Source organism: Plasmodium gonderi, assembly GCF_002157705.1.
Source record: "Plasmodium gonderi DNA, contig: Chr14, whole genome shotgun sequence".
Classification (NCBI taxonomy): Eukaryota; Apicomplexa; class Aconoidasida; order Haemosporida; family Plasmodiidae; genus Plasmodium; species Plasmodium gonderi.
The window spans coordinates 1,888,666-1,903,871 of NW_021628939.1; the positions used below are offsets into that span (position 1 = coordinate 1,888,666).

General features: G+C 30.5%; 1 protein-coding gene across 1 annotated transcript; it reads right to left on the reverse strand.

Moving 5' to 3' along the window:
- Positions 1-55: 55 nt before the first annotated feature.
- Positions 56-14,691, reverse strand: PGO_144090 (hypothetical protein, conserved; the record flags this gene model as incomplete). Its single annotated transcript, XM_028690399.1, has 4 exons — positions 56-100; positions 383-462; positions 678-792; positions 1,057-14,691. 4 exons carry the CDS (start codon positions 14,689-14,691, stop codon positions 56-58), a joined length of 13,875 nt encoding a protein of 4,624 aa, XP_028546200.1.
- Positions 14,692-15,206: the final 515 nt, after the last annotated feature.

Genomic DNA, 15,206 nt, shown 5'->3' on the forward strand with positions numbered 1-15,206 from the left:
AAAAAAAAATGAAAAGAAAAAAAGGGAAGTACGACGATTCAAGGAAAATTGTGTTCTATAGACAAAATCGAAAGAATATATATTCCACTTCTTTGCAAGTCTGTAAAATGGGGAAGTATTATGAGGGTGAGGAAATTGATGAAGCAGTGTCGAAATAATTTTAGTGTAAAACGATTACAAGGAGGCGGTATCATCGTGCATATATATATATATATATATATAAACATGTAACTGTACAAGTTGAAGGAGATAGAGAAAGTGGGTATAGCATACATTTATAAAGACCAGTTTTTGTGTACATTTTTTAAAAAAAAAATATATATATGCAGAAAAAAAAAGGATAAATGATGGAAAGGGTATGTGTGTGCGTATATATTCCTACTATAATTAAATCGTTCGATGGGCATTCCATATAGGAACTGAAGGCCTTTATGAGCAAACACATCATTGTACTTAAATGATCTAAAGACGAGGAGAAGAGACGTGTACATAATGAAGAAACAGAGTTGTATATATATATATATATATATATATGTACAACTAGAATCAAGTCAGTTATGTTTTCATTTTTATTTTTATTTCATTTAATTTTTTTTTAAATGCTTTACATTATATAACGGCTAAAAACACAATGATGAAGTTTTTTGAATATTTTTTTTTTTTTTTTTTTTCCAAACCTAAATTCCGTGACATTGTTTTATAATATAAAGGGATGGACGAACTTGCTGAATGGTAATTAAAATTTTTTAAGTAGGACGTATTTTGGTGTAACAAAATGGAACTGTATCCAGCCTATAGGGAATAAGGGGTGTGTAGAAGATGTGCAAAGTTGCGAGGATATACAAATGGTGGAACATATAAATGATGGAACATACAAATGGTGGAACATACAAGTGGTGGAACATACAAGTGGTGGAACATACAAGTGGTGGAACATACAAATGATATGTGTGTGGTATTGGATTATGAATAAGTTTCTGTGGTCGTGGTGGAGAAGTGAGCTCACAGTGAAAAACTCAGGATAAAAAACTGGATGAAGGAGCATAATGTGCATACCATAATGTACATGTTAACGTCGTTTGGACAGACGAACATGTTATCGCCAATCCATGGAAATGAATTTTTATATTTAGTCGAAATATGCTTCTGCTTTACACTTTTTATGAACATTTTCTTTCTTTTATAGACTTGCACGATTTTTCTGACCTCTTGATCATAAGAATAAATATCATTTGACACTGTGTTAATGAGTAAATGATCTCCGTTAAAAATATTGTTTAAATTTTTTTTTTTTTTTACATAATTTTTTGTAAAATTTCCCCAAGCATTTTTATATTTTGAACACTTGTAATCATGCATAAGAAAATTATTTGTCTTGTCATATAGTGCGTAGGATATTTTTTTAGCATTTTTATCATATTCCATTTTTTTTATCAATTTTTTGTAAACCTTTTTAAGTTTTTTGTTATTTTTGGACAAGTACTTTTTAATTACGTTTTTGTTAAATGTAATAAATAATTCATCCATATCATGCATCTCTCTCTTCCCCTTGCGTATGCTCTTCGTAGAGATATATTTTTTATCCTTTTCCGTACCATTATGCATTTTTCGTTTCATATCTTTTATCTCATATTGTTCATCAAAAATATACACTGGCTTATGTAGATAAAATGAGCACACTGTATATGTATCTTGGTTGCAATAATTTGTCTCATTTTCTTCATCACTGCCATTATATTCTGAATAAAAATCCGAACTGTCACTTTTTTCTTGGTTAATCAAATTATCCTGCTTCTCTTCCACCATATCTATGAGGTTTTCTTCCTTTTGAAAGGTTTCCAAAATATTTTCATCGTCAAAAAATGGATACATGGTGTCTCTTATATTTTCTTCTACATCATTTTTTCCCGTCACAATTGACAGATCATTCACTTGTTCACATTCGGTTTGTAAAGCTGAGTATTCATCATTGTGTCTGCCATTATTTGGCACTTGCCTTGCGTTCTCTGAGTCATAGTGGTAATTAATTTGGTTCATATTTCCGCTACCACTTTGGCTCCATGTTTGACTATCAATTTCTCCCCTCGCTCTGTACATGCCCGTGTTCTCTCCGCTGATTGGAAGAAGTTCGTTATTTACACAAAAAAATTCATTAAATTCTTTTGGCTTATTTTCATTGTTATTTTTAAGTATAGCCAAATTTATGTCACTGTCATAATCACCATGGTCAATCCTTAATGCATCTTTTGCATTTGTACTCACTTCTGCATTTGAACCTGCATGGTTCCCACCATCTTCACATGCTTCACATTTTAAATACTTATCTCTAAACTGATTGGTGTAAAAAATGGACACGAATTCATTAAGCACACTTGTGTTGTATGGTTCCAAGTAATAATTCGTGTGAATAGTAAATTCTTTATACACGATGTAATTAAATTCCAGTGCGCTTTTTTTCATGTACTTTCCATAAGTTATCGAATCATTTTTCAGCAAAATTTGGTTGGCCAAAGAGTTCATAATCATATTATACAAGTTAATCGTTTCTGACGGATTTGAACAAAATTTCACACTACCACCTATATCCATCTTTTTCCATAAGCACTTGTTGTATATTCGGTTACATGCTTTACTTCGTTTATGACCTTCCCCATGCCTTATACCTGTGTTAGTAATATGGTTCCTGTTCATCTTATTTATGTCATTGGAGGTTCCCAAACTGGTGAGGACATTCATTTGGTTGATACTTGGGTTGTGACTTGTGCTGAAAAGACTGTGGTTTTGGTTGTTTGTACTAAACAAATGATCATTCGAGGATATGTGATAATTTCCATACACGTCACACTGGCTTTCCAGGGAGTAACTATCATGCTGAACCTGCTGTTCGCTCATGAAATCTTTAATCGTGTCTCTGTCATTTGACAAGGGAATACTTTGTGTGTCTGTACCATCCACCTCGGTTTTTTTTCTTGCGCCCTTTTCATTTGAATATACTAATGATCTTGCTAACCCACGCTGAGAATACCGCTTATTATTTATATTGGGGGAAATTATATTCGTTTCGTTTTGTCCAAATATGTAATATTTTAATTTGAAATGGTCTTCCTCTTTTTCGATAGCTGTCATTGGGTCGTTAATAGAATGGAGAGTCGGAAAACTCAATGAACCCTTTGACGGAACTGGTGCATTACGTCTCAATGTACTTCCTCCACGATACTGTGAGGAACTTGCTCTTTTCTTTGAGTCCCTTTCTTCTGGATATAATGCAAGGACATTAGGCATGAGGGATAATGAATTAAAATTTCTAGAACGTTGGATGAAACTTTCGTTTCCTTTAACATCATCGTCGTTGATATTTTCCTTAGATAAGTATTCTTTGTAGTCATCTGTTAAAAATGTTTCTGGGATTTTTTTGTTTTTCTTACTACTTTCATTTTTTATTTCATTTTCAAGATATAAGATATTTTGAATTTCACGTGTACGTTTCGTGCTAGAACTAAGATGTGTATTTTTTTCCTTTTGGAAAAATTTATTTATTTTATCATCTGAAATATAATTCTGTGTGTCATCTGTGAATTTTATTGCCGTGTTCATGTAATTATCTTGTGTCGAATTATGCGAATCATTTAACTTTTTTTTCTTTTTTTTTTTACATGCACTTTTGTCTGCCATTTCACTATTTGTGTTTCCTTTTTTTCCTTGTTCTCTGTTTCTCTCCTCACTCTCGTGTGGTGACTGATCTATGTCTTTTTTAGAAATTACAAATAGGCTTTGATTTCCTCCCCCTTCTGTCAATTTGTTCTGTTCCTGGTAAAAATTTTTTGGTTCCCTTTTGATGTTTTCTACCGATAGTACAGTGTGAAGAGTGTTAAAATAATTTGTGCAAGAGAGTTTAAAATTTGTGCATAAAATATGTATATCATTTGAGTAGTAAATACTACCGAGTAAGGAAAAAGGATTTATATAATACCCTTTAAATCTTAACATGTGGAATATGTTTTCTGAATTTTTTTGTTTTTTAAAATTTTTGAAAATTTCGTTAAGTGTATTGACATCGTAGCTAACAAAAAATTGTAACAACTGATTATCTACCTTGAGATAACTCAAATAATTTACTGTTTTAATAAATAATGAAGGGAAGTATCTTATGGAAAAAAGATACATAATCCTAGGTACATGACTCATTGGGTACACTAGAACAGAAAATATAAAATATGTATATCTCCTTGTCCGGACAACATTTTGGATATAATTTATTTTATATATTTGTTTTCTCTTTATTCGTAAATTTATAACTTTATTTTTTCTTTTTATATAATCATTTTTTAATCTCAATGTAAAACAATTTGTATTCGAATGAAATTGAAAATGTACATTTCGGTTCAGGTTATAATTCAACAACGACTCTTCATATTTGTCATTCTTCATCATCTCAGCTGATAAGGAAGAATCATTACAGTTGAAATACGTGCTGTCATTGTATATGCAAATGTGTGCTTCTCCTTGGAAATTATGACATTTTAGAGTGGAAACACGTGGGGGTAATGTTGATGGTTGTTGGTCTTCTCCGGTTTTATTTATTCTTCTTCCACTTGCCCTTTCTTGATCTTCTCGATTGATGATTTTTAATTTCCCTTTTTTAATAATATCCTTGGTTAGAAACATATTATTGTTATATGTACCACAATCTATATTCTGATTGGTGTGTTTTGTGATGGTCTCTACTCCTCTCTTTCCTGTTATATTATGTACCAACTTGTTAATCTGATTATGCATTTTTTGGTTTCTTTCACTTTTATTACAGAGTAAAACATATGTGTCAGTTATCTTTTCATGATATCCCAGGACTGCTGCATCGAAATCGTAGGATCTATTATGAATAAGTAAAAAGGGATCATACATGCTGAGATTGTTTTGCCATTCAAAGAAACGTCTATCAAATGAAGTTCCACATAAATCCTCCTTATCGAAATAGTTTAAACAATTGCTTAGTTTAAGGAATATATTCTTAAAAATTTTGTAACATTCATGTAAAATTATTTTATTACTGACACTATTTTGACTGCTTCTTAAAAAAGATGTACATCTGTTAAACTCACATGATTCTTTTTTTTCCATAGCTATATTTAACTCATTTATACTTTTTTTCAAGTTTTTTTTAAGATTACGATAATTGGGTTTTTTTTTCAAACGTAAAGTATATACTGAATCGCTTTTATAAGAATCCACATCTGTTGAAAGGTAAAAAAATTCATCATCTGTCCAGTTCCCTTCATTTGGAATCGTCCCGTTTGAATAATCCTTTGCCTTGTCACTTACTTCTGGGATGGCAAGCACATCATATGTGCTGTTGTCATCCCCCGAGGAGTCATTACCAGAGGAAGTATTCATTTTAAGAAGTATATCATAAATGATGTAAGAAAGTTCCTCTTTCGTGTGTCTCTCATTTGAATACATGGTTGCAAATCGTTTCTCTAGGTAGCTAATCAAGTAACCATTTAAAGGGATAGTAGAAAATAGAGATTTCAAATTTATGAATAGTTTTGAATTTATCAAGTTGATAAAATGTACTGCCTCCGCTACATACTTGTTGTCAATGGGAGGTGAAATGTCGTATGAAATTAAAGATTTTATAGGATCATCGTTGCATAAAATATTATATGGTAAATTATTTATTTTACAATTCATTTGGGGCATCATTGATGTTAGTACAGTATATCTTTTGTAATATTTAATTGGTGCTATATATTTGACTATCTTTGGGAGTAGTTCAACAGGAGCAACTTTTGTTATCTTTTCCTTTGCGAACTTTTTAATTTTATTCTTATCTATGCACGATATTGATGATGTTGATAGGGATTCCAGTGGAAAAAAAGGGCCACTATTATTATTATTATTATTAGCAGCAGTAGTAGTAGTGCCACTATTATTATTACTACTGCCATTATTATGATTGCTGTTACGGATGAGACTAATTTTACTCTCGATTTTTTTTTCTACCTTGGCGTGAAACTTTTTTGCGTTTTTGATCAAAATGAGTTGCTTGTTGTTATTGATAAATTTGTCCAACATTACTGAGTACACGATTTGTTGCAGGTGTTTTTTTTTCATCACAGTTTTGGATGCCATGCCTATGTGTTTTTTTCTTCTTTCTTGGTTTTGGAAAATTTTGGGGTTCTGTTCCTTACTCCTCGTCTTCAACATTAAATCTTCTCCAATTCTTTGCCAAGTGTCAGTAACAACAGTTTCATTCCCCAAATTGAAAAATATGATTTTATTCAAAAGAATTTCATTCATGGTAAAAATGGGGTATGGATAACTCTTGACATATTTTGTATAAAGTTTTGAAAGGTCCGCTAAGCGTTCCCATTTAATGTTAAGACAGGGTTCTAATTTCATATTCACCTGAATGGGATATAATGATTTCGATTTCCCACAACCATCACTGAAGATGGTATTCAATTTAGTTTCATCAAATGGAATCGAATTTTCTATGAACATTTTTTTTTTTTTTTTTTTTTTTTTTTTTTTTTTTTTTTTTGCGTTAGAATTGGTAGCTCTCTCACTAATGGATCTGTTAATAGACAGAAATACGCCTCTCTCATTTCCCAAGAATTTGTTCTTTTCACATAGGATATACTTAAATAATCCCATATAATTTATAATTTTATTTTGATCATATATAGAATTCTTATACATTTTGTTATACCTTTTTAATGTGTTCGATGTAAATGAATAAAATAGGCGTTGTATTAATGGATTGTTGAAGTATAATCTATTCTTTGAAAAAATATTTTTTTTCATTAAATTGATACAATAAGTTACGTAATATATAAGGAATAAATCATTTGCGTTTTTTATAAATTTCTTCATTTTTCTAAAATATTTAAAAAGTTTAACAGTGTGATATAATCCTATATCTGGTTCCACATTGTAATAGATATTTTGAAAAAGATGGGATCCATTTTCGTGTTGGGAGTATGCAAATCTATTTATTGCCTGTCCTTGTACATTCATAACCTTCTTATATTTTAAAATATTACATAATTCAGTATTATTTAATACATTATGATTTCCCTTCATAACAAAATTTAAGCAATCGTTTATCAAATCAGATTTATCATGATATAAGAAACAAAATTTCCTTTTTTTTATTCTCATAGGAGAGAATACATTCTTGTCGCTTAATAGGTACGGTACTGATTTTTTTTTTTTGTACAGATCTAAGATTGGAGAAAGGTATGTGCAAACAGTTTGGAAGATATCCCTCCTACATTTTCTTTCGCAACCATTTGATAAATGAACATCCATGGAGGTGTTGTTAACACAGGTATGGAAGTTCCCATTATTATACGAGTCCTTATTAATGAAGGAATTTTCCTTTATGGAATTTTTCCCTCCGTGCATTTTTCTATCCCAAGAACGTTCTACTGACAAAACAGTCACTACAGAATTCAATGTAGACATACTGAACCTGTCGAATTTTTTGTAATATTGGCTCAGACATGTGGCATAATTTTTCCTAGATAATTTTAAAGTCCCTTTAAAATTGATTATAAAAAATTTTGCATTCAATACTATTATATGAAAGAGAGTTTTTTTAGTGAATGGGAAAAGATAGGCATGAATGTAATCTTCATGCATGTAAGTTTCCCTTATAATGTTGTTTAGTTCATTTTGTATTTTTCTCATCTTATTGTTCAGTATTCTTTTAACATTTTTAATATTAAACAAATTTTGTAGCATGTATTTCAAATATTCATAATTTCCCCAATTGAATAAGTTATTTAAATGAATCATGCTTTCATTTTTTTTAATTACCCTTGCTTTTTCATATTTTCTTCTATGATATATAACTGTGTTATTATTTATAGTAAATGTGCCTGGGTAAAGTTGTAACTGATTTGGAAATTTCGATTTTACTCCATATAAAGCAGCAATAAGTTCAAAAATGAAATATAACATTTTAATATAGTATGATACATATATATTTTTTCTTTTATATTTATTTCTAAAAAAACAATTAAACTGATTTGCATTTATGGACTCTTTATCTTTCACAACAACCATAAAATAATCGAACATGTTTATAAGCTGTGTAAAACATTTTAAAAATTCATTAATCACATATTTTAGTTGATAATACAAAAATAAAATATGGTAAATATTCCATGTAGAGGTAATAAAAACACCTAACATATCTGCTAAGGATTGGAAGGTATAAAAATTCTGCAACATAATGTAATATTCATAAATAATATAACGAAAAAAAATAGTTTCATATCTCTTAGAAAATAGTAAATGTCTGTGTCTAATTTTTATTGATTCATTATTTTTATTATTCATAATATTTTCATTATCATAGTACAAACGATTTTTTAATATTCTACATAGCATCTTTTCTTTTTCCCAGTTACTGTTCGTTCTTGTAAATTCTTCAATTATCTCATCATTAAAATTTACAAATTCGATCTTTTCCTTCTCCATTTGATCGACCTGTTTTATTGATTGTTCATTTTCCCCTTCATTTTGACCAGCATTTTGACCTTCATTTCTTTCTCTCTCATTGTTGGTTATTATTATTACGTCGCTTCCTATGTCATCCAGGCCATTTACATTACCACGAGTTTTTTCCATTTCACATATGGTATCATTGGGGTTGTATTCCTCAATCGATTTGGCATTCCAGGACGTGTTTTTATTATGCATATGTGTATGCAGACATATGTTTTTTCCTCTTTTTATTTTTCCCACCTTATAAAGAATGGATGATTCTATAACTTTATCTAAGTGTGGGCAGTTTGTGTCATTTTTTTCACCTGGATGATGAGAGAACGAGGAAAAACTTCTGTTGCTCATTACTGTATGAAGTGTGTTATAAAAAGCTAATGAGTTAAAATCAAAATTGAAATGATTTAAATTTTGTGGGACGTTACTTAGGAAATAATTATTGGCAAGAACATTTTTTTGTGGTTTTGTCTTTTTGTCAAGTGGTGAAATTCCCTTACTGGGAGGATGTAATAAATCAGTGCAACAATATGGGTTTTGATTCACAAATATCCATTTAAGGTTATCTATTTGTTTTTCTACACAGATATTTTTTTTTCTACATGAAAAATTTTCTTGTGTCTTGAAAACTTGCAGACATGGTGGCATTCGTTTCTTCGAATTAACATGCTTGTGTTTATTACACACATTTTCTTCCTTGTTAATAATTTTATTTTTCACACTTTTCATGCTTCCATTTTTAGCTATGTGTGAAGAGTTATTTTGTGAATCCACGTGTGAAATTAATTTTACTTCATCTTCCTTTTCTACAAGATGCTTCTCCTCTTCACTCCTGTAATCATCTGATCCAAACCTGACACCGAAATGGGGATCCAAATCGGAGTACTTTCTATAATTAAAAAAGAACTTCAAAATGTTGGGTATGGGAACGAAATAATAATTGTGTTTCTGCTTGGACGATTTGAAATGTATCTTTTTAATCATCACTTGTGGGGTACTACCAGAGGTGAAGGTGGAAGTGGAGGTAATAGTAGCATTAGGATCCTTCCATTTTGTCCTTTTTTTTTTGGAAATTCTTGGATCCAACGTGGATTCATCAAAAATAATCAAATTATGAAAATACTCTTCTTTGTCATTAGTAGAATAATCTTTCATCAAGAAAATTTCGAGTTCATTTTCATTTCTATATTTTTTATCTTCAGTGTTGCATTGAACAGACACTACATCATCTGATGTGTCGCTAAAAATTTCATTATAATGGCTATATATCTTTTCCCTTTCGTTCAATAAGGAGTTGTCATTTGTCAGCACTGTTTCATTCACTTTGCAGAGGTCTATCCCAATTTCTGCATTTGTCCCATTTAGATGTTTTTTTATGGTTAAGTTATGAACTTCTCGTACTTCTTCCCATTGGACGGTACCATTCCCAAAGAGATGTTCTTCAACAACAATTTGTTTACTCTTGTCACTGCTACACTTTGCTCTTTTCATTTTTGATTCAGACAATGTAGAATCCTCTTCTCTCAACAATGCAAATGATTTTCTCTTTTTTCCAATAGTTTTCAGTCGACATTTTGGGTTATCCTCCTTTGTATCATTTTTTTTATTCATTTTGATTTCCCTTTGTTTTCTGTTAATCCTTTTCAATGTCCTTTTTATTTCCTTCTGTATAATCTTGTTCATCATTTCTCTATCTTCACGTTGGTTATTGGATCCTTTATTATTGTTCATTTTGTAGCCCCTTTTGCTGTTTTTATTCCACTCCTCATTAAGATTTCCCTGGGAGGATTTGTTCGCTTGTTTCTGCTTGCATTTCCTTTGGAAGTCAAATTTATTGTAGAGATGCATATCATTTTGCATGTGGCACTTATAATTATTTGCGTGGTGGAAATTTTCAAACTTGTCTTTTATGAACATATTTTGAAATGTGAAAAAATCAGAAGAAAACATAGGGTAATAGAATTTGCATGCAATTAAAACACATGCAGCAGCGATATGATAGAATTTTTTTTTTTCTACAGTGAGTGACACTTTCATGGTAATAAAAAAGGTGCAAATAAATTTTTGTCGATAAAAATAATTGATTTTGTTATACACTTTGTAGTTAATTTGTCCATTTTGAGGGATTATATATTTTTTTTTTTGTAAGTATTTTTTTTTAATATAATACTCTTTTTTCATTAAATATAGAATGTATTTATTAATTTCATTTTGTGAAAATGAGGATTTATTTCTTTTCTTGTAGAATATTTTAAAATCTCTTATAATTTGTTTAAATTTGTAAAATTTATTCAATTCTACGTGCATGTCGTCATATTGATTGGAATATACATTGAAGAGAAATTTGTAAAACCTATATTTGAATATGACAATATGTAACAATTTCATAGAATATATTTGAACCATATTTGGAAGCTGAAATTTGTATATCAAATCGTTGATTTGTGAATACAAATCGGATATTAAATTAGAATTAAAGAGTTGCAAGTCTTTTACCCATTTGGAGTTGGTAAAGTTGGTTAACAGTTTGTTCGCAATATTTAGATGCTTATAATTTTTAAAATAAGTAATGCTATACATATTTTTTTTTTCCAAATATTGCTGATTCTCTTCAGTAGTATCTTCTTGTATAAAATGTTTACTTGTATGCTCATAATTGTGTATACATAAAAAAGGGACACCATTTTTTAAATTTCTTAAAAAAAAAAATTTTTTTATTTCTGAAAATATGGGATTCTTTAATGGAAATGAAAGCGAAGAACTATCATGTCTGTAAATTTTTTGCAACAATTCTGAAACGTTGTTGAAAATTCTATACAAATTAAAGTTGTCTGAATTTGTATATTGCGTCATATTGTGTGGCAAACAATGAATATGTAACCTCTTCATACAATAATATATAACATAAAGTAACAAATCGAATGAAAAATTGTAACAAAACTTATATGTTTCATCATCTATCAAATAATCTTTATATTCCTTTACGAAAAAGTTAACATATTCGTTATAAATATACTTTATGCTTATCGTTCGAAATCTATTTAAATTACTTATATATAGTGCATTCTTATATAAATCATTAAAAATGTATGAATCGATTAGATACCTGTCTGGGATGTACAACACTTTACGATTTGGGGAATCACATTTTCCCTCATTTATGTGCTTCAATATAGAATTTTTTACGAACATTTCAATTTTGGCACAATTTTTTTCTATTTTCATTAATCCATTATCATAATAATATTTTTGAATTTCTATATTTTTCTTCTTTTTCATCCTATTTAAATATTCCAATTTTTTGTATATTTCATCCAGGCTAGTCACGCCTCTTCCTCTTTCTCTTCCTCTTTCTCTTCCTCTTCCTTCTTCTTCTTCTTCTTCTTCTACCCCTGTGTTTGTTTCATTTTCCTTTCTTCTCAAATTCGAGAGGCTCCTAGTGTTAAAATGATCTTTAAGCTTCTCTCCCAATCCGTCTACTTGTTTATTCCCTTCTGTGGGGAATCCTTCGTAAAGGGACAAATTATTTTCCTTATCCTTGTTAAGTGATGATGTTACATAGTTGTGTGGAAGTGCTAAATCGCTAGCTAACGACGAACATGCATTTGTGATATCATGACCCAACAAATCGCTATTCATTTTGTTGTCGCTCCAGATTATCTCATCTGATAACGCAGCGCTTTTTTCCTCTTTTGTGAATCCTCCCATTTGATGTTTACCCTCCTTTTTATCCTCCTGTTTGTTTGGAATGCATTTCTCGTCATCAGATATGGAATTGATAAGTAGATCACTATCATTGTACAAAACAGTTTTACTTCTTCCTTTCCTCAATTCAACATAATTTTGGTATGTCTTCAAGATTTTTTCCACATCTACAGTGGAATGCTCACGATTCTGTGTTTCGGCTCCTCCTCCTCCCTCCCCTCTCCTTTTATCGAACTCACTATTGTTTAACACTTCGATCAGCGAATTTTGTTCTCCTTCTTCGAATCCTTCTCCATATGTCCCTTTTCTTTCTACTTCTCCCATTTTAGCGTATCCCACTTGATTCCCTTTTTTTTCCCTCCTACTTCCTTGAATACTTTCGTCTATATTGGAGCCAAAAAATTCTGATGTTTCTCCTCTTAGGCTACATACATCCTGAAGGGATTCATCCAAAGGTGACTTTTCCTCCACATCTTTGGAAGAACCATTTTTTACTTTTACATTTTCTGGTGGAGAATCGAGTAGTATCCCATCAGTGGGTTGACGATCCATTTTGAACTCCTCAAAATAATAACCATTTTCTCTTTCGTATTCATCATCTAATTTGTTTTTCATTTGAGAAATGTTTGTAAAATTAAAACGGTTTTCATTGGAAATGTTTCCTATTTGAATCAATTGATCCTTGTTGTTTGGGTCATAATCTGTCTCTAGCTTTTCATTCAAATTTTGCGGTTCCTTATGGGGGATGTTCAGAAAATTTTTATTCTTATTCTCAGAGTCGGAGGAGGAAGAGGAGGAGAAAGATTTATGACATGATGTTATTTTTTGAATGGTTGGAATATATGGACCGGTTTGCAAACCCAATGACTGACATATTAAATAATCATAATTGCCTTTAAACACTTGTAATATATCATAATATGACAGAAATTCAATATCACAATTTTTTCTTAATTCTTCATGAAAATAATATAAGAAATCATGTTGATATATCAAATCGATAATTTTCGTTTGGTTAGTAGATCTGTTCATATAATTGCTGGATATGTTAGCATCAACTGGTTTAAGTAATTTTTTACTTTTTAGTAACTGATTAATTATAAAGGATGAATAGAAGTGATACACTCTCTCGGCATGAGAAAAATTATAATCTTCTGTAAAATCATTGCCTTCTTTTTTTTTTTTTCCCTTCTTGTCCATTAAACCTGAACTCCTTGCGCCTTGTGTGAATGTGGCTCCTTCTCCTTTTTTATCTCCTGGATGATTTGGGACCTTGTTAAGTTGATTCGATTGACCTGGTTGGTCGGGTTTATCAGATTCTTGGAATTGATCTAATTGGGGAGAATCATCAAAGTTGCCAAGGTTGTCTAAGTCTCCATAGTCACCGAAATTGCCCACGTTGAAGAATTCTTCCCCATTGTCACGGTTTCTCTCCTGATCAACCTTTTCATAAATATCAAAATCTTCATAACTGTTGCCATAAATGTCAGGCATGAGTAATGGGTCAATGATTTCTTGTGAAATAGACCCGCGAAACTCTGTCTTCCTATGATTATGTTTTCCTTCGTCTACTGCTGGATTTACATAATGGATCTTTGTAGAATTTTCATATGAATTGTTACTAGACATGGGGTTTACTTCTTGATAGGTATTACTACTGGATTTGGGAAGCATCTGATGCTCTTCCTGATTGATTTCTTTCATTTGTTCGTTTAATTTTGACCTTTGAATGGTATGTATTATTTCGTTAATTTTTAAGAAATCTTTCTGATTCATTTTTTCGCTATTCAATAAGGCCGTTTTTTTGTACAAATTTAAGTGTTTAATATCGAATCTTCTATGAACTGTGCTTTTTCTTGGTAAAAATTCTATAAACTTGCTAGTTTCGTTAATAAACTTTTTTTGAATAACAAAAAAGTAGGAAAGTGTGCTAAGTCCCATTTTTTTTATTACCGTTTTTATTTCCCCAATGATTTTTTCATTTTGTATAATGCATTTCACTATATATCTAATTTTGGGTGCTCTTATAATTTCAAAAACGTGTTTTATTGAATCCTTTGCATCCCCTAATGGTACATAAACATTTGAGTTCATAATATTTACTTTTAATAAATAAAACCATATTTTCTTCATTTCGTCGTATATAAAAGGTGGCAAGTGATGTTCTGAGACAAATATTTGTAAAAAATTTAGTAAAATTTTTTGATATTTCATAAAAAATTCATCATTTTCTTTAAAAACATAATTTTTAATCTTAGCAATTAATTTATTATTTCTATATAATTTCTTTAAAATGTCATAGAAATCCTTCTCAAGATATTCCTTATATAAATGATCATCTGATGCCTGTTCCCCATAATCATCTTCAAATTGTTCCTGTTGAATTTCATTAACATAGTTACATTCATTGCATACTACTTGGGCTTCTTCTATCCTAAAATTTGTAGACCCACAAATAACACACTTGGGTTTTTCCATTTTGTTTTTAAACTCTTAACAAAATTTCTAATATGTTTTAGGTTTCTTTCTGCCCATGTAGTTTTCCCTTGTTGCTGATGGGCAAATTTGTACACGCCTATTCGAAAAAGTATGCGTACAGGGGGTAGGTAGGTTCGGTTTTACCGATACGTATGTTTTCTTCTTAAGTAAGCATACTCCTCAAGTACATCTACTCTGTATATTCTTTTTCTCAGGAAATTACTTTTTATACATGACATTAATCTTAACTCTACTTTTGACATTGCTGCATACTTTTGGTTTTTATTTTCACTGAAAATGAATGCACCAGAATTATTCCCTTTTCGTATTTTTTCAGCAGCTCATTTCAGATCTTTCATCGAGGATTTTCAACAATATTTCTGATTCTTTGGATAGAGTTAAAAATGGGGTTTGGATCTGGCAGAGGCAGAAACTATGTGTTCTCTCGCGCACTGTATAGCCGTGAGGAGTTTTTTTTTTTTTTTTTTTTTTTTTTTATATCTTTTTATGTTTTT